Source organism: Mustela nivalis, assembly GCF_964662115.1.
Source record: "Mustela nivalis genome assembly, chromosome: 6".
Lineage (NCBI taxonomy): Eukaryota > Metazoa > Chordata > Mammalia > Carnivora > Mustelidae > Mustela > Mustela nivalis.
In genome coordinates, this window is record NC_139025.1 from 76,975,123 (window position 1) to 76,991,876 (window position 16,754).

Genomic DNA, 16,754 nt, shown 5'->3' on the forward strand with positions numbered 1-16,754 from the left:
ATTTGACATTGTGGGGTTTTTTGTTTTGTTTTGTTTCCTTTTTGGTCCTTGTGTTTTCTTTTGTAAGTTTGTCTTTTGGACCTTGTCGATTTTTATCTTCTTTGTGTAAAGAAAAATATCAACAATTAAAATGTTATAGATTGAGTACAGGATTGTTCTGAAAACAGTAACTACTTTCACATAAAGTAACTGAATTTTATATGAACAGGTGTGGCAAAACATGTTGGTGATGCCCTCAAAGAACATGCTTCCAGATCATCTCGAAAGATTTGCACTATTGGAATAGCACCCTGGGGCGTGATTGAAAACAGAAATGATCTTGTCGGGAGAGATGTAAGAATGATTTTAAAAATTTGTTATATGTGAACTTCTATAAACAAAATTAGAGCAAGAATAGTGCACGTTACCTTAAACTATTCACGATCATACCATACTTTTCAAATTATGTTTGAGAAATACTTTCCTGAGATCTTTTCTTTTTTTTGCCCTTTCTTCTTGAGGTTTTCTTATGATCCTTCCAAAAATGCATTGATAGGTATAAATAATTGTCATTGTAGTATTAGTACATTTTGGTTTTGGCCTTTCTCTATAACTGTTTCATACTTTTCCAAATCATGCCAGTCTTTGTAATTAAATTTTTAGTGACTATATGAGATTAAGAATTAATTTTACTGTCACTAAGAGTAGCAATCAAATGCTAGCATTTTATTTCAGCAGACTAAGGACTGAATTGATTATAATTATATAATCAATACTGTACTAAAAAGGAATTACTGAATTACGATGATCACTTTAAGTGAGATTAAATTTCTAATACCAGTTTTAAAAGATTTATGAGGGCTAGAAAAATAGAAAAATATAATTGATATTAGATTGTTCTTATTCAGTCTCCTTTGTATATTGCACTTTATTCATTAATAACCTAACCATTTCTTTATGCTATATTCTCATTTATTTTGTTTCCTTTGCATGTGATAAAATAATAATATGTATTCTGCAATAAGATTTGAAATACAATTGTATGGTCTGTCCCATTATTGATTAATCATCAGCTGGGTTGAAAACTTGTGCTTTTTGACATACTTTTTTATATTTTCTATTTGTTACTATATTGTAAATAGAATTTTACCTCCTACTTTCCTTTACAGATTATTTCAAAGTTTATATTTTCTCTATAACTCTTATAATTGGTCTTTTTTAGGTGGTTGCTCCTTATCAAACCTTGTTGAACCCTCTGAGCAAATTGAATGTTCTGAATAATCTGCATTCCCATTTCATATTGGTGGATGATGGCACTGTTGGAAAGTATGGGGCAGAAGTCAGATTGAGAAGAGAACTTGAAAAAACTATTAATCAGCAAAGAATTCATGCTAGTAAGGGAACTTATAAATTTGTTATTGTTGAAATTATTCTAGGTATATTAATGGCCAGTAACATTCTAAAAAGGTTCTTTAAAGTGCTCATTTCCTTTTGTAGCAAGACAACATACAAAATGACAAAAATGACTGATGTTAAACAAAATAGACTTAGGGCAAGAAGTCTGAGGCCAAATAGGGTACTCAGATACTAATTTCAAAGCCACAGAGGTTCATTGGAAGCTCTGTTGCTATGTAATTAATCCTGTTGCAGCCCAAGGATTTCAGAAATACTCGTAATGTGTGATATATTCTAATACATGAAATTCAAGATTGAATAGGAAAAAAGAATACTTTATTGCAAAGTAAGAATCATCTTGTTTAAAGTTTATAACATGAATAGGTATCATGCTTTAGTAGATAAGTCTTTTTTTTTTTTAGATTTTATTTATTTGACAGAGATTACAAGTAGGCAGAGAGAGAGGGAAGCAGGCTCCCCGCTGAGCAGACAGCCTGATGTGGGGCTTAATCCCAGGACCCTGGGATCATGACCCGAGCTGAAGGCAGAGGCTTTAACCCACTGAGCCCACCCAGGATCCCCAGTAGATAAGTCTTGAAAGTTAGTATTCTTGACACCTGTCTTCTGTTCCAACCACAGTCATACTTCTGGTTCAACATCTAGATTTTTCTTTCAAAGAGAAGTAATTTTATAATCCTGGGACGCCAAGAAGGTGGGCTCTCTGACAAAATGAAATAGAAATACAAAATTATAGAGTGATGCATTCAGATATGATGGAGTCATATCCTCTCCTAAAATTCAGGACCATTTTAGAATCCTACAGTTACTTGTATTTCAGATTCTCTCACTGCATTGCAGGTTATTGTAAAAACAAAAATTGGTATTCTTCACTAAGTCTTCTCTGTCATTCTTGAAGAGGTCCTAGATTTTATTGATCCGTTCCATTTATGTAATCCTGACTCTCTTGTTAACTTCTATATTAATGTTTCAGTGCATTTGAAATCTGAAATACACATTTTAAAAGTGAATAAAAACAAATATACACTAGAAGTTCAACTCATTCATTATTGAAAAGCAAACTAGGGGTGCCTGGCTGGCTTACTTGGTGGAGTATGTGACTCTTGATCTTGGGGTGTAAGAGCCCCATTGATTACTTCAAAAAAATCTTTAAAAACAAACTAAAGGGGCACCTGGGTGGCTCATGGGTTAAAGCCTCATGGTTTAACCATAAGGTTAAAGGTCATGATCCTAGCATCTTGGGATCGAGCACCGTATCGAGCACCATATCAGGCTTCCTGCTCAGTGGTGAGCCTGCTTCCTCCTCTCTGCTTGCCTCTGCCTACTTGTGATCTCTCTCTGTCAAATAAATAAATAAAATCTTTAAAAAAAATAATAAAAACGAACTAAAAAACGAATTGGTGTTAGAAATTTCTTTCTTTCTTTCTTTCTTTTTTTTTTTTAAAAGGTGCATGACCTTTAAATTTTTTTTTTTTTTTGAAGATTTAAGTTATTTATTTAAAAGAGCTACACAGTGAGAAAAAAAAAACCACAAGCATGGGAAGTGGGAGAGGGAGAAGCAGGCTTCCCGCTGAGTAGGGAGACCAATGCAGGGCTCAATCTTAGGACCCTGGGATCATGACCTGAGCCGAAGGCAGATGCTTAACGACTGAGCCATCCAGGCGTCCCGGTGTTAAAAATTTCTTGTGAAGATTTCAATGAGTGAAATATACAAAATAATTTTTACTTTTCAGTGAATGTAAATTCTGGGGCGTCTTAATTATATATTTTATCTTCTAACTTTGTCATTTAGAACAGACTTCACTTGGTATTTGATTTACTTACACTAGATTGCTATCATGTTGAATGCTTGCAATGAAGTCAACACAGTCTTATAAGAAATTTTATTTTGGCTTTTTATTTTGTGTTTTGATTAAGTAAAAAACAAGATTAAATTACTGTATTTTGCCTAATATCTTATAACCTTTTGTTTTTTTAAGGAATTGGACAAGGTGTCCCTGTGGTGGCACTTATATTTGAGGGCGGGCCAAATGTTATCCTCACAGTTTTAGAATATCTTCAAGAAAGTCCTCCTGTTCCAGTCGTCGTTTGTGAAGGAACGGGCAGAGCTGCAGATCTCCTAGCATATATTCATAAACAAACAGAAGAGGGAGGGTAAGTGTGTGATTACAAAAAGATTTCAATAGCTATGTATAGAGGCTTGTGGTTTTCAGAGTATTAGATTCATTTCATCATTTTATGAACATGAAAATTTAAAGTTTAGTATAATACCTTATTATAGTTTGAGGAAATAGCTTATCTAATACATTATTGGGATGAATTAAAGTATAACAGTCTACATAGAGGACAGTTTTGCAAAATCTGTCATACAGGGCATATATCTTTGGACCCCTTAGTTCCATTTCTAGGAATTGTTTATACAGATATACTTTTTCATACATGTAAAATACATTTTTAAAAACATGAAAGTTACTCATTACGATGTTTATAAAGGTAAAAGACTGGAACAAAATAGAATGTGTCAAGAATGCTAGATAAATTATGGTGTATCTACGTAACGATAGTTTGTAGTGAAGAAGTGTTGTTATCTGTGGACGATTTGGGGAAATTACCAAAGTATATACATGGAAAAAGGAAAGCAGTTGACATGGAACTGGGCGGATGAAGATAGTAGGAAGGACTTTCACAATGAATTTTCATTTTTATGTTTAATACCATATTTTTGAGCCATATAAATATATTACCTGTTGAGGAAAAGAGAAAAATATGAATGTGCTCATGTGTAAGACATCTTGGCAAAGTATTTCTTAATACACCCTAATATCTTAAAGTTATCTTTAAAGAGTATCTTACAAAATGTGAGTGGTGCTGTTGCAACACATGCCTTGTTAAACAATTTTAAAATAATTTAAAGAGAAAAACAACTCCTGTTTATTTTTGCCCCATAGGACTTATAGTTGGGAGTCTCATAAGGGACAATATTTCACTTAGGGTCAAGTATTTAATATTAATACATTGTCTCTAAAGGTCTTACATAGATTCACTTATACTTCATATTAGATTCTACAGATAATAGAAATTGAAATCAGTGAATTAAGTTACGTTTCCTCTCACTCCAGCAATCTTCCTGATGCAGCAGAACCCGATATTATTTCAACCATCAAAAAGACATTTAACTTTGGCCAGAGTGAAGCAGTTCATTTATTTCAGACATTGATGGAGTGCATGAAAAGAAAGGAGCTTGTAAGTAGATTCCAGCGAATAAGACTTTTTATTTCATTCAAAACATGTTATAAATTGGTGAAATACTTTTTTTTTTTTTGAAGATTTTATTTATTTGACAGAGATCACAAGTAGGAAGAGAGAGGGAGAGGAGGAAGCAGGCTCCCCGCTGAGCAGAGAGCCCGATGTGGGGCTCAGTCCCAGGACCCTGAGATCATGACCCCAGCCGAAGGCAGGTGCTTTAACCCACTGAGCTACCCAGGTGCCCCGAAATACTTTTTTTTTATTAAAGATTTTTAAAATTTATTTAAGAGAGCGATAGCACGAGAAGGGGTGGGTCAGAGGGAGAAGCAGATTCCCTGCTGAGCAGAGAGCGTGATGTGGGACTCAATCCCGGGACTCCAGGATCATGACTTCAGCCGAAGACAGTCACTTAACCAACTGAGCCACCTAGGCACCCCAATATTTTTTTTAAAGATTTTATTTTAGGGTGTCTGGGTGGTTCAGTTGGTTAAGTGACTGCTTTCAGCTGAGGTCATGATCCTGGAGTATCGGGATCGAGTGCCACATAGGGCTCCCAGCTCCGTGGGGAGTCTGCTTCTCCCTCTCACCTTCTCCTGTCTCATTCTCTCTCTCTCTTTCAAATTAAAAAAAAAAAAATTATTTATTTTAGAAAGAGAGTGCTTTGGGGCAGAGGAAGAGGGAGAGGGAGAAAGAGAAAGAATCCGAAGCAAAATTTGCACTGAGCTTGGAGCCCTATGTGGGGCTCCATCCTGCGGCTCGATCCTGTGACTGCAACTGTGAGTTCATGACTTGAGCCAAAACCAACAGTTGCATTGCACACTTAACCAATGAAATGAGCGACTCTTGCGCCCTGAAATACTTTTGTTTTTAATTTGGATTTAAAATTTTGTAAAATATTTTTAACCAGGTAAAGATGTTATTTATTGGGGCGCCTGGGTGGCTCAGTGGGTTAAAGCCTCTGCCTTCGGCTCAGGTCATGATCCCAGGGTTCTGGGATCGAGCCCCGCATCAGGCTCTCTGTTCGGCAGGGAACCTGCTCCCCCCCTGCCCTCTGTCTGCCTCTCTGCCTACTTGTGATCTCTGTCTGTCAAATAAATAAAATCTTTAAAAAAAAAAAAAGATGTTATTTATTGTTTTGTTCAAGCAGAGTGATATCAGAGAAGGATTATGGTTTTTATATGGTATTAAGACACAGATTGCACTTCTGTTTCAGGGAAAGTTTATAAATAGGCCTCAACAGAGTATATCTAGAATCAAGGAAAAACTGTAGAGTATTTCTCTCTCTCTGGCTTCTCGAAAATATATTTGGAGGGGTACCTGGCTGGTTCAGTTAGTAGAGCAGTGCAACTCTTGATTTCAGGGTTGTAAGTTCGAGCTACGGGTATAGAGATTACTGGGGGGGGGGGGGGGATCTAAAAAAAACCCTGAAGAATATATTTGGAAAAAAGTTTATTTTACTCTGATTGATTGCTCAAATTAAATTAAAGATCAGTGTTGCTTAATTTCAGTTATCTAAGCTTTAATTTTCAGAGATAAAATTTTTTAACAGTGATGATAGGTAGATGATGACATGGTTTGATCTGTTTCTCATGCATTTCCTTTTGTACACAATAAAGTTGCAAAGTGTGTATGGGGTTATAATAGTCTTTCACTTTATGAAGATTGTTACTAGATAAAAACCTCTCAAGTGGCATTTTACTTAAAATAATTGAAAGAAATTTCCAGTAAAAGGATTGAAGAAAACATTTTTCATTCAAGAATACACACACACACAGATATATATATATATATAATTTGAATTAAATGTTCACTCTGTAGAAAGAACATCAGGATTTACCCAGACACATAATCTGTAGTCTTAGGCCATAAGTTGCTTACTCTAGTAAAGGACCTAAGATAGGTCAAGAAATGAATATAAGGTTAAACTAAATAATTTTAGGATACTTACCATTTTTATTTGGTAAATGATAGGTTTTTTTAAATTTTGTGGGGATTTTTGTTTGAAGTGAAGTAATTTCTGATCAAAACCCCCAAAAAACTTTATCTCCCAGGTAGTTTGAAATTACTTTTTATTTTATATACCTTAAGCCTTAGCTTTGAAAATACAAAGGTATAATATTATGAATTGATCTTTAGATCACGGTTTTCCACATTGGATCAGATGAACATCAAGATATAGATGTAGCAATACTTACTGCACTGCTTAAAGGTAAGGTTTAAGAATTTTTAAATTTTTAATATCTTATTTATAGCCTATTTATATAAGATAGGACTTTTCAGTATAGGTGAATGTTTGGGACTGAATTTTTCAATAATTGTTCTTTGTGGAAGGCACAGTGGTAGCTTTCTGTGATAGTAAATGGGTTTTTGTTTTTGTCTTGTAGAAATTAAAAAAATTTTTGTCTAGCAGGGTTTTTGTCACCAGACTCATTTAATTACAGTATTAAGAATGTTTCACATTTTTAATTGGCTGAAAGCAAGTGTTTAAAGATAATGGGGTCTTGATTGATAGAAATTAAAGCATTCTAAAACATGCTGTTTTCATTCTGAAAGGAAGTTTGGAAAGAAAGCTAGTGGTATCTTTGAGGACCAGAGGGTCAGTGCACATCACATTGAACTGTGTTGTCCTCTCATCTTGCCAGAGACATCCAAATGATAAACAGAATTACAGTGAAAAATCTTTCTAAAAATTAGAAGCTGAAACTGTGTTCCATCTGGGTGGGTACTTGAATGTTCCAAGTACCCAGTGAAGTGGCAGGCGCAGAGCAAGAGGACACTATGCTGTTGTCATTCACAAGAATTTGCCGAATACTAGAGCATGATAAATTGCCAGTAGATCTAACATTTTAAAAATACTATAATAAAATATATGTACATCTTGGGAACAAGACATAATAAGTAATAGAAAATCCAGAAATGATATATGGGATTGCATATATACAAAAAATAAAACGAGAACACCTAATATTTGCTATATACTTCTTTCTGCTAGCCACTGTTTATACTGTTTTATCATTTAATCTCACAACAACCCGAAAAGACAGATTTACTTTTATCTCCTCATTTTATAAATGAAGAAATTAAGGAATAGGAATCTGAGGCACCACAAAGTTGTTATTAATGAATTAGTAAGATGATGAATACCTCATGGAAAAACGAGTTAGAATTTATGTAAAAGGTGTTAGCGGAATAATATAAATGCTTGGGGAAAATATGGAAAGATGGTCAATATTATAATTAAAACAAAGTGAATCTTAATATGGAAGCATTTTACTTTGCTACTGGGTATTCTTAAACCATTGATAGATGGTATCACCTTTTTGGAGCATATTTTGGCAGTATATCAAAAGTTTTAAAGTATATATTCTTCACCCAGCATTTTGGCTTCTATAGAATTATCCTGTTTAAATAATCAAGCATGTGCATGAAAATATACTCAATAAAAAATTAAAAATAACCTGAATGTCTATTAGAGTATTTGTTGAAGCAACTTATTTCACCTTTAAAAGGTATTATTAATATATATGTAAGATAAATTTGTATGCATTGTTCTATAAAACTAAGGTATGATGATAAGGTGCATAAAGTAGGCTACTAAATAGTTTGAATAGTATCACTTTTGCTTAGACAGTTTAAAGTATTTATATGAATTTATAAATGTACAGAAAAGCACCTGTAAGTGTGTTTTTCATAATCTTAACAGGGTACTGTCTCTGTGATGGAAACAGATCATCTTTGCTTTATTACTGTTCTGCATTCTGAATTGTTTGGAATGAATGAGGGCTATGTGTTTTCTGTAGTTGGAAAATAGAAGCCCTCAGCCCTGGGATAACCTTATCTCTCTGAGACAGGCTACCTCTGAACAGTGACTGAAATGAGCTGTGTGAGTTAATTAAAAGGGAAGAGGGAGAATTCACAAGTGTTTACATTTTAATGGAGATAAATTAATTGAACTTGTCAACTGTTTTCTTTATTCAATAAGGCACTAATGCATCTGCATTTGACCAGCTCATCCTTACGTTGGCATGGGATAGAGTTGACATTGCCAAAAATCACGTGTTTGTTTATGGACAGCAGTGGCTGGTATGTAAATAATCTACATACACTATGTAATTAAATCATACTGTGTGATAATAAAGTATTTGCTGGAACTGTGATCTAACTTGACATTTTATGCCTGCCTAAAATGCAGAATTCGTTTAGTTAACATTTCTCTAATATCCAGATCCATTTAGGATCCTAGAAATGAAAGAAGTCTTAGAAATAGTGCCTGTAGGGGCGCCTGGGTGGCTCAGTGGGTTAAGCCGCTGCCTTCGGCTCAGGTCATGATCTCGGGGTCCCGGGATCGAGTCCCGCATCGGGCTCTCTGCTCAGCAGAGGGCCTGCTTCCCTCTCTCTCTCTCTCTGCCTGCCTCTCTGTCTACTTGTGATCTCCCTCTGTCAAATAAATAAAATAAAATCTTTAAAAAAAAAAAAAAAGAAAAGAAATAGTGCCTGTATATCTGTGTTTATCAGGGATATTGGCCTGTAATTGTCTTGGGTTTTTTTTTTTTTTTTTTAAATTTTTTTTTAAAAGATGTTTGTTTGTTTGTTTGTTTGACGCAGAGAGGCAGGCAGAGAGAGAGGAAGGGAAGCAGGCTCCCTGCTGAGCAGAGAGCCCGATGTGTGGGGCTCGATCCCAGGACCCTGAGATCATGACCTGAGCCGAAGGCAGAGGCTTAACCCACTGAGCCACCCAGGCGCCCGGTCTTGGGTTATTATCTGATTTTGGCATCAGGATAATGCTAGCCTCAAGGAGTAAATTTGGGAGAGTTTCCTTCTCCTGTATTTTTTGGAGGAGATTAAGAGGATTGGAATTAATTCTTCTTTGAATGTTTGGTAGTATTCACCAGTGAGCTGTCTGGTTCTGCTCTCCTATTTGTTGGTAGGTTTTGATTATTGATTCAGTCTTCTTACTAGTAATTGGTCTGTTCACATTTTCATTTCATTGTGATTGTTCAATTTTTTTAAGCTTTTATTTATTTATTTGAGAGAGAAAGAGCACAAGCAGGAGGAATGGCAGAAGGAGAGGGAAAAGCAGGCCCCTCAGAGCAGGGAGCCCATAGGTTGTCCTTTCTTTTTTTTTTTTTAAAGATTTTATTTATTTGAGAGAGAGAGAGAGAGAACATGAGAGAGAAAGTGTGATCAATGGGGAGGGGTAGAGGAAGAGGGAGAAGCAGACTTCTGCTGAGCAGGGAACCTGACATGGGGCTCAGTCCCAGGACCCCAGGATCATGACCTGAGCTGAAGGCAACTTAACCAACTGAGCCATCCAAGGCCCAGTTGTCTCAATTTTGTAGTGTATAATCGTTCATAGTAGTCTTTTATAATCATTTGTATTTCTGTGGTATTACCCATACATCTCTTGTTTTATTTCTGATTTTGAGTCCTCTCCTTTTTTTTTTTTTTGGGTGAGTCTAACTACAGGTTTTTCAACCTTTTGTTTATCTTTTCAATGAATCAGCTCTTAGTTTGATCTTCTCTCTTGTTATTTTAGTTTCTATTTCATTAATTTTTATTTTAATCTTTGTTATGTCCTTCTAACTATGGGTTTTGTTTATTCTTTTTTTTATTCCTTGTGGTGTAAAGTTAGGTGTTTGAGACTTTTTAGATTTCTTGAGGTAGACATTTATTGCTATTAGCTTTCCTCTTAGAACTATTTTGGTCGGGGTGCCTGGGTGGCTCAGTGGGTTAAGCCGCTGCCTTCCGCTCGAGTCGTGGTCTCAGGATCCTGGAATCGAGTCTGACATTGGGCTTTCAGCTCAGCAGGGAGCCTGCTTCCCTCTCCCTCTCTCTCTGCCTGCCTCTCTGCCTACTTGTGATCTCTGTTAAATAAATAAATAAAACCTTTAAAAAAAAAAAAAAAGAACTACTTTGGTCCATTCTACAAATTTGGTATGTTGTAGTTCCATTTTTAATTGTTTCAAGGTATTTTTTGTTTTGTTTGTTTCATCTTTGACTCATTGGTTGTTCATAGCATGTTTTTAATTTTCACATATTTGTAAATTTTCCAGGTTTTTTTTTTCATATAACTAATTTCTGGTTTCATGCCACTGTATGTTTCATACCATTGAAAAGATGATTGATACGATTTCAGTCCTCCTAATTTTACTAAGATTTGTTTTATAGCCTACCATATGATCCTGAAAAATATTCCATATTCACATGGCAAGAATAAGTGTTCTTTGGTTTTGGATGTGGGTGTTCTGTAAATAACTGTTAAGTCCATTTAAGGCCAGTGTTTTCTTACTGATTTTCTGTCTGGGTGATCTATCTATCATAAATAGATGGGGAGGGGGGGAATATTAAAGTATCCTACCATTACTGTATTGCTATCTCTTTCTCCCTTTGTGTCTTTTAATATTTTATATATTTAGGTTCTCCTGGGTTGGATGCATAAATATTTACAAATCTTGTATCTTCTTGTTGGATTGACTCCTTTCTTATTATGTAATGCGTTGTCTTATTACAGTGTTTGTTTTAAAGTCTGTTTTGTCTGAGAAAAGTATTCCATCTGTCTTTTGGTTTCCATTTGTATGGAATATCTTATTCTGTCCCTTCAATTTTAGTCTATGGCTTTACATCTAAAGTGAGTCTCTTCCAGGCATCATATAAGTGATGAGTCTTGGTTTCTTTCATCCATTCATTGTTTTTTGGCTTGCTAGATGAATGGGTAAGGAAATTGTGTATATATATAATGGAATATTATTCAGCCATAAGAAAGAGTGAAATTTTGCCATTTGCAACAACATAGATGTACCTTGAGATCACTGTGCTAAGTGAAATAAAATACCATATGATTTCTTTTATATGTGGAAGTAAAAAAGAAAAATCAAGCTTATAGATAGACTAGATTAGGGGTGGGGAAATGGGGAAGATGGATGAAGAGGGTCAAAAGGTTAAAAGAAGAAAGGGAGGGAGGGTGGAAGGGAAAAAAAGAAATAGTCCTCTGTGTACAAGAGAATTCATTACAATGTTATCTTAGATATTTAGACCGGTTCCTTCTGTGTTCTTTCCAATATTTCTAAATGGCAGCAACCTTTTCCCAGTTTGGGGGATAAGAAACCTTAGTGTCATTTTTTAATTTTCTCTTTTTCATATATTCTAGTCCAATTCCATTTGTAAATGTTTTCAGATCTACTTTCAAAACACCCAATTTTTTTTTTTTTTTTTTTAATCATCCTGGTCCATTCTACTATCACCCTTCTATATTGCTTAGTAGCATCCTGTTTGGTTTCCATGTTTTCATTGTTCCTCTCCCTCTGGACAAAAGATGGATCACATCTCTTTTATGCAGATCATAATCCAGGGCCCTAATGGTGGCCTGTAGGGCTTCATATCTTCTGCCCTATTACTACCTCTCTTAACCTTACATGTTAATACTATTCCCTTTGCACTCTTTTATGTCGCCATAAATTGGTATGTTCTTCAAAGATACCAAGAATGCTCCCCCCATGTTGATACTTGCCGATTTTTCTCTCTGGAACAGTTTGCTCTAGATGCCTACCTGGACTTGGTTTCTTTTTTTTTTTTCTTTTCCATTTCCTTTTTATAAAAAATATTTATTTATTTAAGTAATGTCTACACCCAGTGTGGGGCTCAAACTCGTGACCCCGAGATCAAGAGTTGCATATTCTTCTGTCTGAGCCAGCCAGGCACCCCTCTTTTTCTGGTTTCTAATCAAACATGTTCTTCTCAATTAGACTTTTATGGTTCACCCTGTTTTGTTTTGTTTTTAAGATTTTTATTTATTTATTCATCAGAAAGAGAGCAAGAGAACAAGCAAGGGGAACAGAAGGCAGAGGGAGAAGCAGGCTCCCTGCTGAGCAAGGAGCCCAATATGGGACTTGATCCTCGGACTCCAGGATCATGACCTGAGCTCAACGCAGACACCTAGCTGACTCAGCCACCTGGGTGTCCCCACCCTATTTTTAAATTTTATTATTTTAGGTTTATTTACTTTAGACAGGGAGGGAGCACCAGGGTGTGGGTCGGGATAGGGCAGAGAAGAGAGGGAGGGAGAATCCCAAGAAGATGCCATGCTGAGTGTAAAGCCTAACTGGGGGCTTCATCTCCTGATACTGAGATCACAACTGGAGCCGAAACCAAGAGTCAGTGTCTCAACCAGTTTCACCACCCAGGCGCCCATCCACCCTACTTTAATAGTACTCCCCTGTGACAGCATTTTCTGTGTTTTTTTGCCATTTTTTCCTTTAACATTTATCATCGTATATCTTAGCTATTTTTTTCTCTTTCTAGTCCTAGAAAGCAAATTTTATAGAAGCAGGAATATTAAAAAATAATATTTTTGTTAACCTGCTATATTCACAGACTGGCATAGTAAACACTTGACAAATTTTTGTTACATGTCTGAATCACTAGGAAGCTTGGCAAAATAAATGTTCATCCCCATCTTGGATTATTTTACCCAGTCTTTTATAGAGGATAAGCTAGATCTTATCTATCTACAAAATGTAAACAGAAAATTACAGAAAAGTGTACATAGCATGAACTTCATTGTAGCAAATTCTGTTTATCAACATACATTCAGGTGTATCTACAGTCACTATGTTGTCATAGAACCTTTCTAAAAACTGTTACTATGGCGTATGTTTGTAGAGAGAGAGCCAGGGAAGACAAAGCTTCCTTTTATATCACTTTGGTATTTTATTATTTTTTTAAACCATGGAAATGTGTTTCCTATAAATAATAAAAAAGAATAATTAGTCACTTCCATTCTTACAGGAACTCAGAGGAAAAAAATTAATGTTAATCAGCTGTGGCAAAACTGTAACAGTAAACCAACCTTTTGTTCTCATGAATAGTTTCATTGGGTTTTTTAATCTCCCATGTAAAGGCTTGGACAAAGCCTATATCTTCTATGTATATGTGGTTTATCTTGTGGATTTGTTCTGCACAGTATTATCTATTTGATTTTGTGCTTTCCTTCATGCTGGAATTTGCAGCATAATTGTTTTACTCTTCATTTTTGGGGAGTTCAGAATGCACTGAGTATATGAAGAAATGGGGAACAAAATAGATACTTTTTATTTAAATTTTTTTTTCTCAGATGTGGACATTTTGTCAGGCTTTATTGTTTTAAGGCAATGGTTATAAACCTAAATCAGATAGAACACTTATTTTTGTTCAATTCAGATAGAACATATCAGTTTTGTTATGACATTTTTATTTAATATTATTATTTTTTAAAATATTTAATTTGTTTATTTGACAGACAGAGATCACAAATAGGCAGAGAGGCAGGCAGAGAGAAAGAGAGAGGAGGAAGCAGGCTCCCTGCCGAGCAGAGAGCCCAGTGCGGGACTCGATCCCAGGTCCTGGGATCTTGACCGAAACTGAAGGCAGAGGCTTTACCCACTGAGCCACCCAGGTGCCCTACGACCTTTATATTATATGAAAATTGAGTTTCATTGAGTCCTTTCTATACAAACTTTAAAAGGCAATCTAATGCCCTATTGTAATAAAGACAAATCAAAGTGATTTGTAATAAAAATACTCAGTGCAGAGGTGCTTAAGAATGCAACATATAGATGGCATAAGTAATTAGATACTTGCACTTACTTTATGTAGAATCAGTATAAATCCTGCAGTTGTGATGCACACTATTATAGGAATGTTGTTGGTTCTTAAACTCCATGGGAGCAGAAAAACACCTACTACAAGTACAGGACCAAGGAAAGAGGAAGAAGGCCAAATAAGAATTAGAGTAAAAATAGTTAATGTAGAATAAGAAATAACTTATCAGAATTATTTGTATGTGATACAGACTCTTAACTAAGAGGAATAACATGCCATGATTAATTACCAGTTGTCAGTATGAGAAAATAAAAAAATGTTTTACATTGTTACTAATTAGTTTGGCCTCATCTTTAAGTGCAGTGCTATAATATTTCCCTTGTTATGACACAGAACCAAGTGCCAAAAAAAATACTGCAGCAAAAAGATCTTTCATCTTGAAAATCTATCATGTATAAGGTTTGCATTTAGTCTGTATCCTTCAGAAGATCTTGTGACCAAATCCTTTGCTGAATGATGAAAATAGGGGATAGGTTGGAGAAATGTTGTAGGATCTAGTCTATAGAAATTGTGCAGGTGTCTAGTAAACTTCTGAAGACAGAGTAAGATTGAAAAATGAGAGGTTAAAAAAAAAAACAATCGTTTTGATACTGATTTTTCACCACAAAGTTTTCTCTTATCATATGGCATATGTATAAAGTATATTAACATTAAATATATTATGTTCTATTAATAAAATACCCCTTATTAACAATACTTAATGAAATCTCTATATTTGTGTCTCCACTAATTTAATAGCATTTGATTCAGAGCTTGTTGAAATCTATATAAAGAGTCCCTAAAAACTTGAAAGGTACAGCTTGTAAATGCTGACTGATACACATGTGTTACATTAAACTCAAACAGCACAGATGGTGTTCCTATTAGGAGATGTAATTTTTCTCTAATAGTGAATAATTTCTGTTAAAGTTCTAAAGAAGGCTAAGTACCATCTTACCTAATTTATATGGTAGTTGTATTTTTTGAAAGTTCATTTTGTAAAACAAACCATGACAATACTTTGTGTTTATATGTAAAGCAGAACTATTGCATTTTTATTCATGAACATCTAACAGGATAACAAAATTGTGTGAGATATGGGACAGTTCCGTTTGAGTGAAATTGTCTGGTATCCTTTGAACATTAGTAATGGCGCCCCCAGTTATTGAAATGATCCCTCCAAAGAAACCTTTCCTAAACATTAAGAACTGTTGCTCTAAGGTATTTTTCCCCTAAATTTACTTGATGGATTCTCTCTCTCTCTTTTTTAATCCCTATGTAACTCTCTTGCAGAAATACTGCTTATGAAATGTTCTTTGGGGAATGCTGCTCTGTAGAGGTCTTTTCTGCTATTCTTTTTATACCTTAAGTCCTTGCCTTTTACTATTTTGTGTGTGGTTTTTTTTCTTTTGAGGTGGGGGAGGGGCAGAGGAAGGAGAGAATTTTAAGCAAGCTCCACATGCAGCGCAGAGCCAGTTGCGGGGCTTGATCTCACAACCCTGAAATCATGACCCAAGCCAAAATCAAAAGTTGGACATTTAACTGACTGGGCCCCCAGAGCCCCTATTTTGCATCTTTTCAATTTTGTTCTAAAACCATTAAGGAAAAATAAGGACTTGTATTTAGAACTGTTTATGTAATTGGACTATGAAACATATTAATTAACATTTATATTCTTTTAGGTTGGGTCCTTGGAACAAGCTATGCTTGATGCTCTTGTAATGGATAGAGTTGCATTTGTGAAACTTCTTATTGAAAATGGAGTAAGCATGCATAAATTCCTTACCATTCCTAGACTGGAAGAACTTTATAACACAGTAAGTGTATGTTAAAATTCTTTGTTGACTAAAGGCTTTATCACCTTTGGCAAGTGTCATTTTGCTTGAACATACCCAGTTTTACTGCTAAAACCTTTAATGATTTGCTTGTTACTTGGAAGAAGTAAAGCTAGTCTTAGGGTGGATTGACAGTCTGAAACTCTCTCCTTGTTTCTGGAGATTTTCCCTGTCACCATAGTCGCATAGGAAGGAAGTAAATTGTTACTAACCTTGTCTTCCATTCCTTCCTCTCACCCCCTTTTAAAACCATAGGATCAGATTTTATTTTTTAAGATTTTTATTTCTTTGACAGAGGGAGAGGCACAGCAAGAGAGGGAACACAAGTAGGGGGAGTGGGAGAGGGAGAAGCAGACTTCCCACCAACCAGGAAGCCCAGTGTGGGGCTTTATCTTGGGACCCTGGAATCAGGGCCTGAGCGGAAGGCAGATGCTTAACAACTGAGCCACCCAAGTGCCCCTAGGATCAGATTCTTAATTACAGTTATTATATTTCCTTCTTTTTCCTCTTGGTAATCATTTGTTACACCAAACTTCTTTTGATGTCTTTTCTTTTCTTTTTTATGCCTGTTCTTAAAGGAGAAACTACACGTTTTTTTCTTTTCTCCTTTTTGTTTTTTACGTTCATGATTTTTTTTTTTTAAAGATTTTATTTATTTATTTGACA

At 35.3% G+C, this 16,754-nt stretch overlaps 1 protein-coding gene across 1 annotated transcript in view; it reads left to right on the plus strand.

Annotated features, from left to right (window-relative positions):
• Positions 1-16,754, plus strand: part of TRPM7 (transient receptor potential cation channel subfamily M member 7) — a 112,000-nt gene that overhangs the window by 33,359 nt on the left and 61,887 nt on the right. The window contains exons 6-12 of the mRNA XM_082734765.1: positions 209-333; positions 1,202-1,373; positions 3,372-3,546; positions 4,512-4,635; positions 6,775-6,847; positions 8,621-8,721; positions 15,936-16,070. Coding sequence (XP_082590891.1) covers positions 209-333; positions 1,202-1,373; positions 3,372-3,546; positions 4,512-4,635; positions 6,775-6,847; positions 8,621-8,721; positions 15,936-16,070 — 905 coding nt within the window. The remainder of the gene's footprint in view (positions 1-208; positions 334-1,201; positions 1,374-3,371; positions 3,547-4,511; positions 4,636-6,774; positions 6,848-8,620; positions 8,722-15,935; positions 16,071-16,754) is intronic.